The 14,528-nt window shown below is 36.4% G+C and overlaps 2 protein-coding genes across 9 annotated transcripts in view; one reads left to right on the top strand and one right to left on the bottom strand.

Annotated features, from left to right (window-relative positions):
* The window catches only part of LOC134528119 (nucleoside diphosphate kinase homolog 5-like), a 233,627-nt gene extending 228,205 nt beyond the window's left edge, over positions 1-5,422 (bottom strand). For 3 of the 8 annotated variants that reach the window (XM_063361403.1, XM_063361404.1, XM_063361402.1), the window contains exon 1: positions 5,151-5,317. The gene's annotated coding sequence lies outside the window, so the exon portion shown is untranslated. The other 5 variants (XM_063361401.1, XM_063361399.1, XM_063361405.1 and 2 more) reach the window with 4 other exon arrangements.
* A 311-nt stretch (positions 5,423-5,733) lies between these two features.
* Positions 5,734-14,299, top strand: LOC134528116 (mucin-2-like). Its single transcript, XM_063361394.1, has 2 exons — positions 5,734-5,839; positions 8,305-14,299. The coding sequence occupies exons 1-2, from the start codon at positions 5,761-5,763 to the stop codon at positions 12,762-12,764; spliced, it is 4,539 nt and encodes a 1,512-aa protein (XP_063217464.1). The 5' UTR covers positions 5,734-5,760; the 3' UTR covers positions 12,765-14,299.
* Positions 14,300-14,528: the final 229 nt, after the last annotated feature.

Genomic DNA, 14,528 nt, shown 5'->3' on the forward strand with positions numbered 1-14,528 from the left:
TGAGCCAACGATGTCCAGCTACGAGAGAAGTAAGCGAAGCAGGTAGTGCCAAATAACCAGGATAAAAATGTTCTCGCTATGAAATCAACCAATGGGAAAGTAAACATGGGTCTAGCACACCTATAACTTTGAATTCTATCCTGAGGCCAGAGGAATCTGCGAAATTTCCGGGACTCTACGTATTTCCCGATCCCAAAGGACGGTGCGTCATTCACGGAAGTCGTCAATTCCGCCATTTTACCCTCCCCCCTCCACCCTGTTTCAATCACGCACAGTGTTGTCAACTCGTACGGTAACTGTAGTGAAATGAGCTAATAAAGGTAGATATGGCGCACGGAAAGCCTAACGCTAAAAAAATGCAGCAATTTTGATATTAAATGTATATGGTTTTGCACAGGAGAACCAAATGGTGTTGAGAAATTCTATTTGTCAACGTCGCTGGGATCACCTGCACGCCTCTGTATTTTCATTGTGTTGTCCATATTATTTTGTTTAGTATCGTGGTTGCGTTCGTCTGTTCGTCGCTTTGCTGTCCAAGGTAGTTTTTTGTTCTTCTTGGAACCATTTCGTCGTTAGCCCACTGGTTCCGTTATTGTTGTAATGGTTTTTTTTCTGACTAATTCCTTCCGTGGATTTTTTTGTGTTTCCCTTATTTTTTTTATTTGTAATGAGTTAACTTCTTAGCTCATACTATAGGGCATTTTGTTAGGGGTAATTTCGTTAAAATGGAACGGCCGCCGATTGAACAGAAATGTGACGCAACGATGGCTGAACCACGTGTAGACACATAAACTCGTAATCACTTTCGTAAACATTAGGGTGCTTACCAAACGAATTGGTGTGCCAAATGATACTTTATTATAGTGAAACTTCTGTGGGAAATTTTGGGTGAACTTAAATATTCATAATAAAACGAAATCCCAAGTTTTAAAATACGTAAGAAAATTAGCATTACACTGTGTATAATACATAATCTTGTTTTTAAATCCCAATTGTCTATCGCGCAATGGTATAACACGCTGTTAATAAGCTCTTGGTGGAGGGGGGAGGGGTAATTTTTAACGTGGTTCAAACCTCGTAATTGAAAAACCTCTTTAACCTTTTTTTAAATAGGGGCTTAATAGATTACTGGATTATACAAACAGTGCTTAAATCAAACATATTTATGATTACATTTTATTTGTTTATCCAATTGCTTTAATAGTATTAAATAATTAGATCAGACAATTATATTGATTATTTCATACAATATCTTTTATTTTTACAAAAAATAACATTAAATGAATTACGTTTATTAGAAAAGTAATGTCCATGAAATCATATAGGTATTAAAATAAAACTTTACAATATTATAACTATCCTTTAACACTATATTAAAATTTATAGTCATATAATGTTTGCGGAAACTTTATAGCACTAATTGTTTAATGAATTTCAACCATATGGGCAGTATTTTAATAAAATTCCTGGTCGAAAATCAGATCCAAAGCCAAGTTTTAATATTTTTTTTAAAGTCTTTTTCACTTTTATCGAAGTCGTTTAAGGCCCTGTCACACTGTCAAATATATTGTATCCAATAAATTGGACAACAAAATTTGAAGGGTGATTTTGGATGAAATACGTCTTCAAATATATTGTATTCAATATTATTTGACGAGCAATGTAAAATATATTTGAAGTCATTTCACACTATCAATTTTCTTTGAGTGAGCTCGTTTTACCAAACATTCTGTAGAGAACGGTAAATGACAGTATTTAGAATCAAAAACAAATTTTGGGTCAAGGAACGCGGGCTTTTTTAAGTAGGTTATATTCCAATTTAGGTATATTGTGATCATACACAGTTTAAAATTTACGTTTTCCAGGTGTTTGCAATGCCTGCATTAAGAGCATCAAAGTGTTTCAAAAGCTGTAGCTGTAATTGAAATTGTAGCAAGTCTCAGTAAACTAGAAGAGAAATCTAAGAAAAGGAAACGTACATGGTGGACGAGACAGTGGATACTTTCCCGGCAAACAAATGGTGTTTTACCCCTTTTTGTTATGAACTTCGATACGAAGATGCTGATTCATTTCCGAACTATGTAATAATGGATTCTGAAAGTTTTGATCTTCTTCTTTCAATTGTGGAGTCTCGCATTGCAAAGAAGGATACTTATTTGTGCCAGTCTATACCAGCAAAGCAGAGGCTGGCAGTTACATTAAGATTTTTGGCGACAGGGGAATCATTTAAGTCCCTTATGTTCTCTACAAGTATTCCACACAACACCATCTCAAAATTTTTACCTGAAATTTGTAGTGCAATTTATAGTGCTCTTCAAAAACAATATTTAAAGGTATGTTTAGTAAGAATAAAACATATAATTAAATGTAAATCTGCAAGTAGGCATATCCCTTCTCATTCCCGCTTATTTTCTCACCCAACTAGCTGCTGTTGTATGGACACTTTCACTTGTATTTAATCAAAATTGTTCCTATACTTTAAAGTGAATGTGTTAATTTTTGCTGTGTTTAGAAATTGGCAATTTTGTTTTATTTTGAATTAAGTGTATTTACTGTTACAAACCTCAACCTGAGCCTTTAAGCTAACTTCACCTCATTCACATTATCTCTTTAAAATAATTTTTTAACGAGATATTAGACAAGGTATGCTTGTTTCGTACAGCCTGGGAAGTACGTATAGGCTTACTGACAAGGATCTGCTACACAAATATTTACATTCACGAAAAATGGTATTACTTTCAAAACTTAAATAATAATAATTGAACACGTAGGCAGAATTTTAATATTTCTAGGCCTTTCTTGCAAATCACCAGAGCTACTTGCTTACTCAGAGATGCTGCTTTAACATAAGTCAAGTACCATCTATTGTCAGGAAATTGAAATTATGAGTCTATATTCCAGAAAATTCCAGACAATACTTACAGAGTAGCAGCTATTGTGAAATAAGGAGAACAATGACTTATAAGAAAGATTGATTGGGTAAGCCAAAATAATTTTAGTTACATTAAGTCTCTGAATTGAAATATTTTAAAATTTATTTTAGGTGTTATTAATTTGGATTTGAAGGTAAAAGTTCCGAAATGCATATCCTAGTTTTGATACCTCATTCCTGATGGCACATTTTGTACGCAATGCTTGCTGTTTTAATTTAGTGTATCAACAATACCTGAACATAAGCAAAACTGGTATAGCAATCAAATAATGATCGTAAGTTGAATAGAAGATGTTTTCTGGTTTAAGGACCATAATATTCCAAAACTACAGTAACTTCTTTTAGTCAAATATATTAACCTGCACTTCCGTACATACAGATTCAATTGGAGGAAAATATACAATAACAATTATTCCAGCAGGAAATAAAATAGTATTAATTCAATTACTGCATTTATTTCCCATTCGCCATTGCTGATATTTAAACTATTACACTTCGGAAACGGAAACAAAAGCGGCCGCTTTATTTTAGATAACTTTGATTGGCTGATCCCATCCAACATCCAACATATTTTAGAACCAGTCCTATACGTAAAATATTTGAAGGAAACTCTAGACATTCAATCTCTCAAATAAACATGGCTGCGATAGTGACGTTTAACGTGACGTCACAACCCTCAAAGATATTGGATCCAACATATTGGAAGGTGTTGGAAGCTAAAATTTGACAGTGTGACAGGGCCTTTAGTTATAGAGTTCAAGCTTTTGCTCTGAAAATCTAATGATTTAAAAGTCGCCGTAGCTGCACCGTCAGTGATTTATAGCGGTGAGTTGGGAGCTACGTGTTATTCGCGTGCAGAGATTTAGTTGAAAAATTGATTCGCGTTTATGTATTTATCATGATCGGCCTAATTTTAAAGATTTTTACGTTAAATTTTGTGTCCGAGTTTAGTACTATAAGTGTATTTGCCGCATGAGAACACGTGAATGTGCTCGTTACCGAGGTTAGATGTTGCACATCTCTGGCGAGTTCTGAAAGACATCGGCTGATTGTACTTTTTGATGTGACGTCTAATAAATCGATGAACGCCGGCTGCACGCACGAAAAAGTGTCCCGTAACGCACATTATCCCACTACGGATGTCCCACTACGGATGTGTCCTGTTATGCTCATTGTACGCATGCATGGCATCGCTCTTCCACTCGATTGGAACAGCCATCGGTTTGACTTTTGAATCATATTTTCGTCGTTTGAATTATAAATATTACGTAATTTAACGATCGTCCACCGATTTTCAGCACAATCGGTACGGTAATTAATTTCCCGCCTATACCACTATAAGAAATAAACATGGCAGACTACATACGTTTTTAAAACTTCCACAACACAAAACAAGATTTTTATAAATAAATATATAACATCTGAAACAATTGTTGCCAATATGGCCTCGTGGCCGTGCGGTTAGAATCGCAGGCTACCAACGAAAGGTTTTTTAAATTTTCCTTTCATGTGAAACATGTTAAGTTAAATAATTTTTTATATACATATACAAATTAGTTCAGGTAAAAGAGCACTGAGTGCTGGGATGTCACATTGTAATTACCATAACTGTACAGTGTAAAATATGTGATAATAAAAACTTTTGAATTGAATTGAATTGACTACCATTCCAAAGGTTGACGGATCGAATCCCGGCCGCTGCAATACTTTCATTTTTGTACTTGTAAAAATAAATACGGCGCGCGCGACACTACAAAAGTAATAAATACATTTGAATTAATGAATGCAAATAATAGTAAATTTATCAATTAAATTGTAGATTTTATTTCACTCCTTTGTATCCATACAAAATAGTGATAATTCAATAAAAATGATTCAATTTTATTCATAAAAGTATGCAGAGGTAGATTTTATCATACAAAAGATAGAAAAATTAAAAAAATTTCTTCCTCAAAAAATATAATATTTTTAATGCCTAAATGGCTTGGTTGCAAAAACCTATTTCGGCTCAGTCTCAGGCCGAATATGATATTTCCTTTTCTTCTGGATCAATCAATTCATCAATGTTTTGTTATGACGTCACGTTAAACTATCGCCCGTAAACCGACTTTACAGACAACCAATTTTTTTTCTATGTGTTTGCATGTTCATCTGGTTTTTTATGTCATTGTTTTACTTCTTAAAATAAATTAATCAAAAAATGGGTCAGATAACTCACCGCTAAAAAAAAGAGGCGATATGGGTTCGATTCCCGGCGGGCTCACTCCAGGCGAACTTTCCCAAGTGAGAAACTTGGCGGATGTTGCCTCGAGTTGAGTAATCTTTCTCGGGGAACTACTCCTGTTCCAGCGCCGATTCACCTCATAGTTACACACTTAATCCATCTCCGATTACCTCGAGTGTCGACGGGACGTTGCACTCTTCTGATTCGTTCAGTTGCTTCATTCGAAGCAGGACCTCCGCTGTTCGCGACGATTCGTTCCGAGAAATGGCTTCGCGTTCTCTTGCGAGTGCGAGTCAACATCCGTGATTGGTTCGTTCGCGGGAAGACTCCCTTTGACCTTGGCGTCGTGCCGAAATCCTTCGCCAAACACAGCAGGCAGGAAACGACAGCGTCGAGAACTTTTCAAAAAAAAACAAATCTCAACAGCTCCCCTCTCCCTTTCTCCACACGACAGAGATTTACGCGTCCGGTACGGGCATTGTGGTTTCCTCGGAATGCCTCTAAGTCCAGGGCTTAGCTCGCGTCGCGCGCTTGAATAGGCACGGCGCGTGACGCAAAGATAAGGAACGTTTGTTTTCGCCTCGAGTTCTTCCCAGGACTATAAATGCCTTTTAAGGTGACAGCAGCTTTCAGAGACACCGCAGAGCTACCGGTGCACGACGAAGTGAAACTAACCATGAGAGGTAAGTTAACTAAGCTACAGCGTTCACCAAATGTTTTTACAATAAAGTAGTCCGCGATAAAACTAAAAACGATAATACATAACACTAATTTCGTCCAAATATTCTATTTCGTGAAGAACCAGGATTATTTATAAACTTAAAAGCGTGTGTCTGCTTGCATGGCATTTTTTTTTATTAAGACACAAATATTTTTACAACTAAAATCTTAAATTTACGGAATTACTAGAGATTTGTCTATTCAGTGAGAAACTATTCATGGATATTTAGTTTCACTATCGTTGATAAAAAAAATTAACAATGAAATTGGTATTTCACATGAAATTCTTGTGACTGATAGTATTAATAAACCAAAAATAATATTTAAATGTTCTGCACTATACTTTTCGAGGTTTTTAATACAAACATTTGTAGAAAAAAACAAAATAAAGCATTTGTAACAAGCTATTATTTTCATGTTATTTGAATGCACGTATTTTGTAACTATTTTAACATAGTTAAACACTAAAAATAATTTAAAGTTTTTATTTTCAAACTTGTAATATAAGTGAAAGTTCTAGGCCTAGTTATATGGATTAAATATATTTCGGCAGCAAAGGTTTTATTAAGCGACATGTATTAATAAATTTTATTCTAACTAGCACACAATACCTCTTTTAGAAAGTATATCGTACGTGAAAAAGTAACACTTTAACTAGTAATTTGGCATGGGTTCAAAAGTCGTTAAACAAAAATCAAACTTTACGTAATTACGCTCACCTAAAGCGGTCTAGAAGTGGGTATAAATTCTGAGAGAAAGGTGAATAAATGATAAGATCAAATTTTATCTTTCCTAGCCAGCAAGACGGCGTAGTACAAGAGTACTAGAGTTAATTGAATGTTCATTTCATTTAGCTTAATATTTCGTGGTATAATTGGTGTCGTGCAACTTAAATCAATTTTGAAATTTCTCAAAAGTACTGTCACTGAAACAATTTTCAAATTGGTTTATTACAAAGCATCACATGATGTTTGTTCACGAACACTTACAATCACATGCAGTTGGTTACAAACGCTACTGATAGAACAATAGTTGTCGAATGATAAGGCCATTGGTACTGATTTTGAGAAGTGTTAAATTTGAGACAATTTAAGTACATTGCAGAGACTATATACCTTACAAACGCTTTAAAAATTGGGTGCACTATGTTGTTAAGCATCTGTAAAGTAGAATTCTTCATTACCGTGATTTAAATGCCAAAATATGATATTTTTTATTAATAGTTGTGTTTAAGATTTTCTTATATGCATGAAAAAAAATTGAAACCCTTCATTATGGTAAAATAAATGATCTAGCAAAGCATGGGATGTCAGTGACCGTAGATGAGATGAATTCGCATAAGTCTCACCAAACGCGACGTGAGATAACCAAGTGTTTAACTACTGATATCAAAAACTAAAAATGCCAAGATTTTCTATCAAGCAAGCATATTTTTTTTAATTGATTGCGTTTACACTAGAATAAAATTTTCTGCTTTACGAAAAATGGCTTTGCTATTTCCATTATTAACACTTTACGATAACAATTGTTCTGAATTTAAAATTCATAAACGACATTTTTGCATTTAATTTTTTCTGTCAAAAATAGAAAAAAAAAATTAAATAAACTTTACCTTGACATTAAATCAGTACTTACAAGATCACCATTTAAGTGTGTTTTTCTAGACATTTTATTTTCTAGAATATGAATAAATTATTAAATATTTGAAATTATTTATTATATATTTTTTCTCGTGCACCTTTAGTACAAACATTTTGTATCTGGGTGAGAAGTATTTTTTTTAGAAATATTATTAAAAAATTAAAACATGTTCATAATCACTTCAAAATATTTTTAAAATAAAAAGAAATGTCTTATTTTATTGCTCAAAAATAATTTTCCTCTGAACTTATGACTTAAAAATTAGTTATTACTGAAAAATTTAAAACAGAATACAACAATAATAATATAAATATATATTTTGGCATTTAAACTTCAGCCACAATAGAGTCAACCGATATTTTTCGTTGTTATATTTCAGTATGAATCTAAGGCGAATCGACAGTGCGAATTTCCAAGTAGCTGGAGGAGGCTTTTTTCATGCCTCTTTTTATTTGCCAATAACTATCCAGGTGGATACTCGGAGAAAGCTTGTCCTGATTGGGTCTGGCGATAGTGAATCAAGACGAAGTCAAACAGATTAAGTCCTGAAAAACATATATAGTACACAATAAATGGTATTTATAAATAATATTCTTTTTGCACTGCTAAATTAATTACAGCGTTTCCATACACCAAGAAAACATTTTCTTTAATTTCTATGTGAAAATATGTTTTTCTAAATGATTCGCCTTAACGGCTTGAACATGTAATGGAGTCCTCAAATATGTATAGTTGTTGTAGTAGTTTTCAACCCTGGATAGTGTATCTTATGGATATTTTTTTCCAGGTGCAACTACCTGCCTCATCCTGCTCGTCACGCTGGTCAGCGCACTGGGCGCACCCATTGCTCCATGCGCCGGTGAAGATAGGCTCCTGCCCGACAGCAGAAACTGCTCGGTGTACTACAGCTGCGAATCCGGGAACATCACGCGGCATTCGTGTCCGAGCGAACTCCACTTCAACTCCGTCTCGCGGACTTGCGAACCCCCTTCTTCCGCCGGCTGTCAGACAGATTCACCAACGAGTACGGTCGCAGACACGCCGACAGACCCTACGACCGGACTTCCAACCGAACAAACGACTGGCGAGTTTACGACAGAGTGCCTTGTATCGGAAGATGGGATAGAAATTTGTACAGAATTCACTACAGAAGGCGCCACAGAATCGGTCGATCGAGGGGGTACGACATATTCTACCAACGAAGCGACTGTTGACGTCTCTACAGACATTACTATTGAGATCTCTACAGTGGTTTCACCAACCGCGGACGATTTTGTGTCTAATTTACCAACACTAAAGCAAGATTATTTAAATACAGTGACAAATCCAGATCTTGTATCAGAAGTGATCACCGAAGCTCAAGTGTCTGAGACTGGATCTTCTGGCCAGCCTGAAATTACTGTCAACACTGAAACAGCAACTATTTTGACAAGTAATGATAACATAGCTGCAGATACTCCAACTACTACAGGATCACTAGCTTCATCGTCTCTTGCCACAGCCCTGAATAATACACCAGCTGCTAGTTCTTTGAATTCCCCAACTGCAGTGTCACCAGACTACATAGGTGACATGATTAATGATAGTTCTTCTGTCCCACCAAGTCAAAACAATCTATATTTAACTACTCAACTGGGAACTGAATCTGCAAATGACCTACCTGCCAACGATATCTCAAAGATATCAGGTGAACCATCAACAGTGTCACCTGCTCAGACTGTGGTGCTTTCTCCTGGAGAGATTGGAAATGATTTACCTCCTGTGAGTTCAGACACTGCATCAATTCCAGCAGCATCGAATTCAGTTGCTCAGTTAGAAGGCGGATATGGCTTGGCACCTGCAAATGATGCATCACCTGATGGCCTTGAACAATCACCTCCTGTATCATCAGATTCCTCTGTACAACCCGCAGCACAGGCTCCAAGCAAGCCAGGAAGTGATGTGATAAGTGGGAGTCCTGATATCCAACCAGTTTCAGCAGTTTCAGATGCCACTGCTCAGTTAGAAGGCGGATCTGGCTTGGTGCCTGCAAATGATGCATCACCTGATGGCCTTGAACAATCACCTCCTGTATCATCAGATTCCTCTGTACAACCCGCAGCACAGGCTCCAAGCAAGCCAGGAAGTGATGTGATAAGTGGGAGTCCTGATATCCAACCAGTTTCACCAGTTTCAGATGCCACTGCTCAGTTAGAAGGCGGAATTGGCTTGGTACCTGCAAATGATGCATCGCCTGATGGCCTTGAACAATCACCACCTGTATCATCAGATTCCTCTGTACAACCCGCAGCACAGGCTCCAAGCAAGCCAGTAAGTGATGTGATAAGTGGGAGTCCTGATATCCAACCAGTTTCAGCAGTTTCAGATGCCACTGCTCAGTTAGAAGGCGGATCTGGCTTGGCACCTGCAAATGATGCATCACCTGATGGCCTTGCACAATCGGATTCCTCTGTACAACCCGCAGCACAGGCTCCAAGCAAGCCAGGAAGTGATGTGATAAGTGGGAGTCCTGATATCCAACCAGTTTCAGCAGTTTCAGATGCCACTGCTCAGTTAGAAGGCGGATCTGGCTTGGCACCTGCAAATGATGCATCACCTAATGGCCTTGAACAATCACCACCTGTATCATCAGATTCCTCTGCACAACCCGCAGCACAGGCTCCAAGCAAGCCGGGAAGTGATGTGATAAGTGGGAGTCCTGATATCCAACCAGTTTCAGCAGTTTCAGATGCCACTGCTCAGTTAGAAGGCGGATCTGGCTTGGCACCTGCAAATGATGCATCACCTGATGGCCTTGCACAATCGGATTCCTCTGTACAACCCGCAGCACAGGCTCCAAGCAAGCCAGTAAGTGATGTGATAAGTGGGAGTCCTGATATCCAACCAGTTTCAGCAGTTTCAGATGCCACTGCTCAGTTAGAAGGCGGATCTGTCTTGGCACCTGCAAATGATGCATCACCTGATGGCCTTGCACAATCAGATTCCTCTGTACAACCCGCAGCACAGGCTCCAAGCAAGCCGGGAAGTGATGTGATAAGTGGGAGTCCTGATATCCAACCAGTTTCAGCAGTTTCAGATGCCACTGCTCAGTTAGAAGGCGGATCTGGCTTGGCACCTGCAAATGATGCATCACCTGATGGCCTTGCACAATCGGATTCCTCTGTACAACCCGCAGCACAGGCTCCAAGCAAGCCAGGAAGTGATGTGATAAGTGGGAGTACTGATATCCAACCAGTTTCAGCAGTTTCAGATGCCACTGCTCAGTTAGAAGGCGGATCTGGCTTCGCACCTGCAAATGATGCATCACCTGATGACCTTGCACAATCACCACCTGTATCATCAGATTCCTCTGTACAACCCGCAGCGCAGGCTCCAAGCAAGCTGGGAAGTGATGTGATAAGTGGGAGTCCTGATATCCAACCAGTTTCGCCAGTTTCAGATGCCACTGCTCAGTTAGAAGGCGGAATTGGCTTGGCACCTGCAAATGATACATCACCTGATGGCCTGGCACAATCGCCTCCTGTATCATCAGATTATTCTGTTCAGCCTGCAGTGCAATCTCAAAGTATGTCAAGAAGTGATGTGATTAGTGCAATTTTTAATATTCCACAAGTGTTGTCATCTTCATATTCCACTGCTCGGCTGGATAGTGGACCTGGAATGGTTCCTGCAAATTATGCATCACAAGATTCCGTTGCAAAGCCACCAGTTGTAGCGCCATATTATCCTGCTCAGCCAGCAGTGCAATTTCCCGTGTTTAACAAAGATTCTAATATCCCGATAAATCTATCAGGTTTAGATGCAATAGCTCAGTTGGCAGCGCGACCTATCGTTGAATCTGCGAGTTCGGTATCATCAGGTGGACTTGTAAAAATACCGTTATCGAGTTCATTTGACCAGCCGAAAATCCTGCCTCCTGGCAAGCCTGGATATGAGAACAGAGAAAGTTCTGCTTTACAGCCAAACCAAGCGGTGACTGACTCTTTGACACGAGCCAAAAATTATTTGTCTCCTGAAAACATTGGGCTTTCGGCTGGTATTCCTGAGATACCTGTCGGTCCACAACCAATTTTCCATGACAACAAAGATGCAAATAGTTTTCCTGCGCCTATAAATTTTAATTGGCATAATTATAGGAGTCTTGCAACAGAGTCACCTGACCAAGATTTATCAGATACTTCTTTGAAATCACCATGGAAGAATAATTTATACAATATAAAACATGATCTTAAACAGAGAATACTATCAGAAATCAAACAATTGAGAGAAAATATAACTTCTGCTGCTTCAAATAATTCTGATATAATTAATAAAAAACTAGCTTATGAAATACGCAAGAAAATTGTGAAAGATTTAATAACTAATATAACTACAATTTTAAATGAACTTCCAATAAAGTCTCGTGAGTCGGAACTCAACTTGCCTCAGTTTAATCCCAAGATATACAAAAGACTTGTAAAAGAATTTATCTATAACGTCACAATTGCATTCCATAGAAATGCCGATATATCACGTTTCCACTTCACCACTTCTAATTTTTCTGCTGAGGACTATAAAATATTTATCAAAGAATTTATCAACAACATAACTGCTATCCGCAATAAATTCCCAACCAGTCACCAAACAAGGCGTCCTACCACCACCACTACAACAGAAAAATCTCGAGCAATGCTCAGGAAAACTTTGAAGAATGACAGCAACTCTGAATCTGAAGAGTCTGGAGAATCATTAAGTTCTAAAGTGGTAAATCCTCCAAACGGTCGCAGAACAATACATCCAAGAGTCGAGCGGCTAACCCACAGAGCCCAGAAAAAGGTAGAGAAAGAGGAAAAGAAAAATAAAGCGGAAGAGGAAAAGGAAAAGAAAAAGAAAGAAAAAGAGGAAAAGAAAAATGAAGCGGAAGAGGAAAAGGAAAAGAAAAAGGAAGAGAAAGAGGAAAAGAAAAAGGAAGCGGAAGAGGAAAAACAAAAGAAAAAGGAAGAGAAAGAGGGAAAGAAAAAGGAAGCAGAAGAGGAAAAAGAAAAGAAAAAGGAAGAGAAAGAGGAAAAGAAAAAGGAAGCGGAAGAGGAAAAACAAAAGAAAAAGGAAGAGAAAGAGGAAAAGAAAAAGGAAGCAGAAGAGGAAAAGGAAAAGAAAAAGGAAGAGAAAGAGGAAAAGAAAAAGGAAGCGGAAGAGGAAAAACAAAAGAAAAAGGAGGAGAAAGAAGAAAAGAAAAAAATGCACAAGAATGACAGCGATGAAGACTGAATAACCAATTTCACTGACGTATATTGTAAAGTTATTTAAGATATATCTTCTAAACTATTTGTTCTTTTACACGAAATATGGTAAACATATTTTATCTAATAGCTCTGATTTGACAACTATTTAATATAAAAATTTCAATCTGTATTTTAACCGACGTTATGTGATTATTAATTTGGTTTAAATAACATGAAATGTAAATTACTTTAGCATATGAATATGTTTCTATATATTTACTTGCTTAAATTGCGCAATATTATGAAGTTATTAACATATTTTTGTTTCAACGTTGAGAAATAAAATGAAATTATTTGTTGAACAATATTTTTTTTTTAATAAAAAATATGAACTGTTTGCAAATTGTTTACATGCAAATTTATTTTTATCATTGCAATGTGTTTAATTAAATTTGTGATTTTATAAACATGTGAATTTACTTATGGCGAAAAAACTTTGGCAGTATTTTTTTATGATATGCGTATGGTACCTAAAAAAAAAAATATAATGGTTTGAAGGCTTTCCTGTGAAATTATTTACTGTTAATCTTTTGCACTTGCATTTTCACATTGTAAAATATGCTTCAAGTTGAGGTTGTTATTAAATTTTAAACTTTATAATAAAGGAAAAGCAAAAAATGTTAGACACTATTCTTAAGCGCTATATTTGATTAAAGCCTGGCCTATGAAACTTTCTCCTGTTTATAGGTTACAGCCAAAATTAGTTGATATGAACTGAGTTAAAATTGACATTTACTTTATTTCAAACTTATTTCGAATGTTACTTAAATAAACAGTAACAAATTTATTCTTTTTTTAATATCAACACACATTTTTAATGCTTAAATTTACATTAGCTATTATATTATTTTCTTTATATTTTATATCAAGCGTGGGATTCTTGATTTGATAGATGGATGCGTTTACTTATTTTTCTTGAAAGTTTTACTCTGTTAATCGTAATTTACTAACATTGAAACCTATTTGCAGTCTCTGTTATCTGTGTGTTAAGTGGTTCTCGAATTATTTAGAGAATCACACTTTCACAAATACATAATGTATTGTTAATTTTTTAAGCAATCATTGTGACTATTTATGGTCCTCAAGTTAAAAATTACACTTCTTCCCTTTATCACACACAACATACATTTAGTTTTAAATAAATAATTTTATATCAACTTAACTTTTTAAAGAAGACACGTACTGACAGAAAAATTATAGTTCCAATGGAATGTAATTTTTCGTAGCTACTAACTGCTAATAAAATAAAATGGTGAAAAGTTACGTGTAAGCATTTCTTAGTAGCATTGGCCACATAGAGCGTTGTAAAAAAATGTGTGCGCATATTAGCTAAAGATGTGTAACATCTAACCTCGGTAACGAGCAAAATCATGTGTTCTCATGTTACATATACACTAATAATACGAACCTCGTACACGAAAACAAAAATAATTCCAAGCTTCATAAATGAAGGCAAAATATTTTTACCACACTTCTATTAGCTTGACCTGTATGTATGAATAAATTGACTATGTAAAAATATCTTTCTATTCAACTTTTACCCATTTTTCGACGTCCGAATGTGTTGAAATTATGCATACATATAAAAGAACTTCTGACATTACAATATTTTAATTACTTAAGACCTTAGAAACAATAACTTAGATTCGAGTTACGGGTAAGATCCATGCTTTTTGTGTATCCATGAGATCGGGGCATCGTGGAAATTATCCCCGGGGTCAGCTGTGCCCCTAGGGGGGAGGAGATTGAA

Source organism: Bacillus rossius, chromosome 1 (assembly GCF_032445375.1).
Source record: "Bacillus rossius redtenbacheri isolate Brsri chromosome 1, Brsri_v3, whole genome shotgun sequence".
NCBI lineage: Eukaryota > Metazoa > Arthropoda > Insecta > Phasmatodea > Bacillidae > Bacillus > Bacillus rossius.

Bases quoted from the DNA above. Each gene is read 5' to 3' on its own strand.
- LOC134528116 (XM_063361394.1), top strand. From the start codon at position 5,761: ATGCCTTTTAAGGTGACAGCAGCTTTCAGAGACACCGCAGAGCTACCG. The intron at 5,840-8,304 runs GTAAGTTAACTA...ATTTTTTTCCAG, and splicing joins AGTGAAACTAACCATGAGAG to GTGCAACTACCTGCCTCATC.